At 29.5% G+C, this 6,539-nt stretch overlaps 1 protein-coding gene across 1 annotated transcript; it reads right to left on the bottom strand.

Annotated features, from left to right (window-relative positions):
- On the bottom strand, positions 1-1,756 carry LOC138932480 (uncharacterized). Its single transcript, XM_070294373.1, has 2 exons — positions 1,623-1,756; positions 1-1,203 (listed from the first exon to the last, which is right to left on the bottom strand). The coding sequence occupies exon 2, from the start codon at positions 1,201-1,203 to the stop codon at positions 199-201; it is 1,005 nt and encodes a 334-aa protein (XP_070150474.1). The 5' UTR covers positions 1,623-1,756; the 3' UTR covers positions 1-198.
- Between the last annotated feature and the right edge of the window lie 4,783 nt (positions 1,757-6,539).

The raw sequence follows: 6,539 nt of genomic DNA, 5'->3' as shown, positions 1-6,539 counted from the left end.
TATAAATATTGAATCATCAGAAGAGAACTCAATTTAAATAACAAAAGAATTGTACATGCTTTAAATTATCATTTCTTTCTTATAAATCTCTCTGATTATGGCTAGAATTGATTTTAATATAACGGATTCTTTACCGTAATTTGATTAATCTAGGCGAAATGTATAAATTCAACTTATTTTAGTTTACCATAGATCATCTCAATCATCTAGATTATTTAGGGCACCTCTATTCTTACATTCCGTTTTGATTATTTCACAATTACAAAATACCCTGAGCATAATGGGTTTTTTAAATTTACAGTATTCGATGCAATTCTCGCACATTTTTTCGAATATCATATATGGTGGGTCGCTTATTTCGTCGACCTCTCTAGGATTTTTCTCGATATCCATCACATCTCTTCTATTCTCTATCATCATCTCTTCTGTTACTGGTTCTTCTATGTGCTCTTCTGTGTTCTCCTCTGTGTGACCCTCTTCTGCCTGGTTTTCATTCTCCATGATCCTATGATTATCCTGCTTTTCCTGGCTGTGTGTTTCTTTGCTATACATTGTTGTATCTTCCAGTATTTCCGTCCAAGTAATAGGTTCTTGTTTCGTGTCATGAACAGCCGCTGGTATAGGGAGTGATTCAGAGGCCCTTTCCTCTAATTTACTAGACGCAGAGGTTTTATTGTAACAGCTCACAAGATTTCCGTTCTTCGTTTTCGCCAACTGAATGTTGGAAAATAATTCTTCGTGAATATTACATAGGATTATTTTATCGAGAGGTGAATGGGCGATTACGTTGAGGATGTCATTCGCCAACTCCTTCACTAAGAAATTGAGCCTCCAACTTTCGTAGAGGCGCATAGTGTTCGGGCTCAAGGGTGTGAAAGCTTCACAATAACATCCTAAGTTCGCTCCGAGGGATGATCTCAGAGCGAAACAATTAGCTTCCGAGGCAAATGTTAACTCGCGATTGCACAGTTTCAAGCAGTGGCTGGCAAGAACCCACGCCTGATGCTCTTCGGAGTCGGACTGGAGCTTGCAGTTCACCTTGGGATATCGAGGATATAGCTTCGGATCCCGCTCTCGTTCGGACTCGGTTTCTGCTCCGGGGTTGCAGATGAGAGCGCAGGCGTCCACCACGAGAGGCTGCGGCATGCTCGCGGCGCGGCCCACCAACGCCAACAGGAACACCCAACAGAACGTAGGCGTCATCTGAAAATGATGGCTAATCAATATTCTGAAGGGGATGTAGGATTCTGCGTTCCAAGCGAGTCGGGAGGGATAGGCGCATACACTGCCAAGAAGGAATTCCTGGAGTCCGACCGCACTCCTATATATATATATTCGAGAAGGTTGAGACGAGAATCGGTAGACCGTTGTGTAGGATAGAGACGGGTTTGTTTCATGTGTTGTGGGATTCTTGATATAATTAATGTTTGCCGACGTATGTCATGCGTATAATTTTAGAGACGAATTATTTTATATAAAGCATCCCGATTTCGCAAATATTACTACAATATAATAGAGAATAATTTCATTTTCTTTATGTGTGAGAAATTGATATAAATATCGTTTTATATAAGATATCCTTCAAATTGATTAATCGCTAAACTATACAACGTTCTACTCACCTTGAAACGATAAAGAATCCAAAAATACTTGTCTTCCCGAATTATAAGGTCTTTTATTTGCAGCAGAATTTTATAGAAATATTTAGAAAAATTATAATAGAGTGTAGTCTTAAGACAACTCTATCTTGATTTCGCTTCGAAAATTTTGTTAAAAGTGACTTTCTTCTACAGAGAAATATACATTTCACATCGATGTCTCAAACACAAATACCTATTCCGACACACAGGCTGATGGTTTTATAGTTTCAATGGTAAATAGTACCGTCTTTAGCGTTGACAGAGCCCGACGCAACAGTACATATATACGTGGCATTTTTTTTTTTTTTCATTTATACCTATAGCGAATAATTTATTTTACATATATTCTTTAACCAGCAAGAGAAAAAGATTTCAAATTGTTTCTAATTAAAAGTCAATATAGTCAAACCTTTTTACATACTAAATATAAAGCTACTGTACAAATACTAAGAATTAGATTGAAATATATTTTATATCACTTAAAGTATATTTTTTCTCTTTTATATTTATACAAATAATAAAGTTAAATTTTATGTATATTTGTTTTGTTTAAAATGATACGAATTAAATTGCTTGAACGAATTTGTCTGTAATTTTAACAGTAAATGTATGTATTATATATTATATATTTTTTCGCAGCTATATACTGCTAATATGTATATATATAATATATTCAAATGATTAGGTAATTATTAATTTTATATATTTATTTGAGACATTAATAGAAAATAGAAATTAATAGATGTGCAAAATTTTATACATGAGAAAAAATTGGGTTATATATATAAAATTCTAATGAGATGGATGCAGCATATTTTCTTTATATATTATAAGGATAAGGTATAACATTAATAATATAATATATATATATATAATTTAACTCTCTCTCTCTCTCTCTCTCTCTCTCTCTCTCTCTCTCTCTCTCTCTCTCTTCTCTCTTTATTTTATTCTAGAAGAAAAATTTTAATTTGAGATCAGCGCCCCCGAGTTGGCGCCTAGTGCGAGATTAATTTCGTACAGCCCTAAAACCGTTACTCAATATCAATTCGATTTAGCTAATCATAACAAGTACTGTTATTGCTTGCTAACAAAAAAAAATGTCGATAGGTCGAGAAGACAACCGGAATACATTTGTTGATATATGAATATTGAAATAATACGTTAATACTTGAACGAAATAATAATTCCAAAAATGCTAAATTATTTATGTCATTAATGATTGTCTTAAAGTAATAATCGCAGAAATGCTAAATATTTCGATTTTCTCTCGCTTCAGATTTTATATAATTGACAAATGAAATTATAAAAATACTACACATATATCCCAAAGACATAACATGATTACAATGACAATATTATATTTCTGAAGAACTACAATCGCGTAAAAATTTCTTAAAAGCATAAAACAGAAAATATTTGCGCACTGCATCATGATTATAATTGGCCGTTTTCTAATTATCTACAATATTTACTATATTAAATTTTTGTTTTATTTTATCTATATAAAAGAAATAAACATAAATATTTCTCTTTAACGTTGTTAAAGAAAATATTGTAAGAGAAATCTCTGACAAAATTGTAGACAAAAAGACAAAATAATTCGGAAAGAAAATTGTTTGAACGGATATTAATAATGTGTGTATATGAGAACTAATCAATCAGTAGAATAATGTTAATGATCTTGTAATAAATAGTAAGAAATACTTAACGATATTTCAATTAAAATAGCAAAACATTATTATTAGTAATTAATTATATGTATTTTGTAATTTATAATCGCAGTTTTATTATATATGTGTCTATACATATCTCACCTCATACACTGATTCTGAGTTTAATTTTATTGATAATGATAAAATAAATTTTTTACGTAAGCACATTTAGTAGTCCAGATTAAATCGTATCAGAAAAATTAATCTCTTCGAAATTCTATTTTCATTTCTTCATTATTATAATATTCATTGACATTTATTTCTTAAATTGCATAATTATCAGCTTAGTTTTGCTATATGTAAGATAACAGATATCGCATAATAAAATAAAATGTAATAATAATGAAAAAATATTAATCTTTCTTAGATTTATCTTTACTATAAATATTTCTTCAAATTCAATTGGTTTTTAAGAAAGTAGTTAAATTTCAAAAATTTAAACGGTTATACAATCTTAATTTAAAATATTGCCAATAAAATATTCTATTTAAAAAATAATATATTTTATTTAATATATGTATATATATATATATATATATATATATATATATATATTTTTTTTTTTAATGATATAATCAGAGTTTGTAAATTTATAAATAAACAGATTGTAAAATTAGGTGCGGCATAGAATATATTTTAAGACACGCGTTAGAATGATGGTAAAACAATAAAAATTATTAAAAGCGGCATTGATTAATTACAAAACAAAAATTTAATTTTTAACTATATGAAATTAAGTATAATAGACTTTAGAAAATATAAAATTCAATATTTAAAAAAGAAGAGTTGTTACGATGCGCTTAATCACATCAAATATTGAAATGTATTTTTGCATGCAAAAAAGCTCTATAATGATTGGAAAATAACAAAGATAGAGATTAGTAAAATATTATCGACAAATTTTCAATAACAATATATGTTTACATAATAAATCTCTTTTCAAGCGTGGTGAAAAATGTCAATTCAATGTAAAGTTTCTCGAAAGATGAGGAATGGAAAGTTTCGTCAGCATCTTCGTAGCTAAGTTATCTTACGTGAAGAGTAGAAAGTAGACGGGTGGTTGCGGGGTCGATGCTATCCAACCGTAGTTTCATTAAATCGACCGACCTACTCCTCTCTCCTTTCTTCTGTCAGCCATAGTAAAATAACTTGGATCCCTGCTTAAGACAGTCATCTCAAGCTGATAGTTACCACTCGAGGAAACTTTGTACTAAAGCTTTATAAACAACGATAACATTCTTCTTACTGATATGTCATGACAACCGGAGTCTGTGCGAACCATCGTTTTATGTCATAAGTATTTGTCTGTCATTAAAAATTGATAATTGCAACTATTTGACCAAATTTCTATTTCTATTTTATAATTTATAATTTCTATAATAACGATGACCTTATGGTTCAGCAGACTTAGTTTCATGAATATTTTATATGATTTTTTAGTTTAGACGAATTATTTTTATATTCTTTAATCTTCAAAAAGCTTAGAAGATTAAAAAATTTTGTTATGATAAACATGCATTAATTATATTAAGGCTAGTAAACTGAAGCTGTGCAAAATTAATTTGAAATCAATAATGATTTAATTACATATACAATTATCATATAATTTATATTTGTATGATAATTAAATATCTAAGTTAAAATTTTAGTAATGCAAAGAGTATAAATTTTATAAAAAACAAAAAAGTTCTCTGATTATATATTATACATTTAATATGTTTAACCTTTTTGTATTTTGAATATTTCGAGATAATAATAGCAGTTTTGTGATTTCTATATTTACCTTATGTTATTTTGAAGGTAAAATGTATAGGAATAAAAATATAGAAATATAAATTAATTATAATCGAATTGGGACAGTAATTTTCATAGTTTTGAAATAAAAATATATAGCAATCTATTTTTGTAAATTTTCTAATACATGCAATATAGAGAAATATTACGTAGCAACTAACTTTGATATAAATTTCAGATTTTATTCCTTCTCGTTGTTCGTGAGACACTGATATGGCGTAGTACAACAGCAGAAATAGTAAGTTCTTCATGTTACACAGAGAGGTATGTCTATGTAGAAGATTTATATTCCTTACACGAGATGAAGACTATATCGACCTCAATGAGAGGAGGTACGTGCGGTATACACTAGTTACGTTCTTGACTCTTTCTAGGTCTTGTCCTGTCCTCCACCTACAACGAAGGACGGAGGACGGTATTGATTAAATTCACCGACGGCCATTTTGTTCCTGCACCCTATTGGCTGCCGTCCATTTTGTCCTTTCAACCCCTCCGTCGTTCTACCCATAATCGCCTCTTCCTCTTTCAATATTCTCGTCTCTGTTTACCTACCTGTTCGCGTTTTTCGCCCTGGATCGAAAGACGACGCAAGCGTCGCGACATTTTTCTTTCGAGAGAAATCGGAGACCATCAGAGCAATTAGATTCTTTTATGGTAGGCTGTTATGGTAGCACACTCTAATGGGCATCCTATTTCTGTTCTAGATATATTTTGACGATATAGACTTGGATATAGATTTGGAATTTAACTCTTAACAGCATTCTTTGACATTTTTCTTAAATCGATGTAACGTCGATTATTATTTTAGATTTACTTTATAATAAAATTATGAAAAAATAAATATTTATATTTATCGATGTTGTATTTTATTTGCAGTTAATTTCCAATCTTTATCCAGCTAAAAAACGAGCTATAGCTACATGACGATATTGTTTTTCTATTGCCTCCTTTAGGAAATAGTTACAATGTACATGGTTAGCTGGAATTGATTAACGTCGAAGTAACTAATACTTGCTATTTATTTCTTGATATTATGAATTTATACATATATATGTTTATAATTTTGATATCACATTTTCATGAAAAAATAATATTTAATATAGAATAGATATTTAATTTAGAAAGCACTGCATATATAAAATAAAAAGAAATGTGAAAAGTAGCATGGATAGCACTATAATATGTACTAGAACATAGATTATTAAATTTTAAAAGATATAAAAAGTGATCTCATATTAAAGTTTAATGATAATACTATATCTTTTATTTTATCTTTAATTTGAATAGTGAATTTTTTAAGGAGCGGCAATCATTATTGTTATTTCAATCGAATATTCAATGAGTTTACTCATTAGTACGGGTTTGTAATTATATATTCTGTATATTTAATATT

Source organism: Polyergus mexicanus, unplaced genomic scaffold (assembly GCF_030449975.1).
Source record: "Polyergus mexicanus isolate NDT 795.1 unplaced genomic scaffold, iyPolMexi1.0 SCAF_4, whole genome shotgun sequence".
NCBI classification, from domain to species: Eukaryota; Metazoa; Arthropoda; class Insecta; order Hymenoptera; family Formicidae; genus Polyergus; species Polyergus mexicanus.
Note: the sequence above shows the minus strand (reverse complement) of the source record. Positions and strands in the feature narration are given on the sequence as shown.

Excerpts from the sequence above, each read along its gene's own strand:
- LOC138932480 (XM_070294373.1), bottom strand. The coding sequence starts at position 1,203 with ATGACGCCTACGTTCTGTTGGGTGTTCCTGTTGGCGTTGGTGGGCCGC.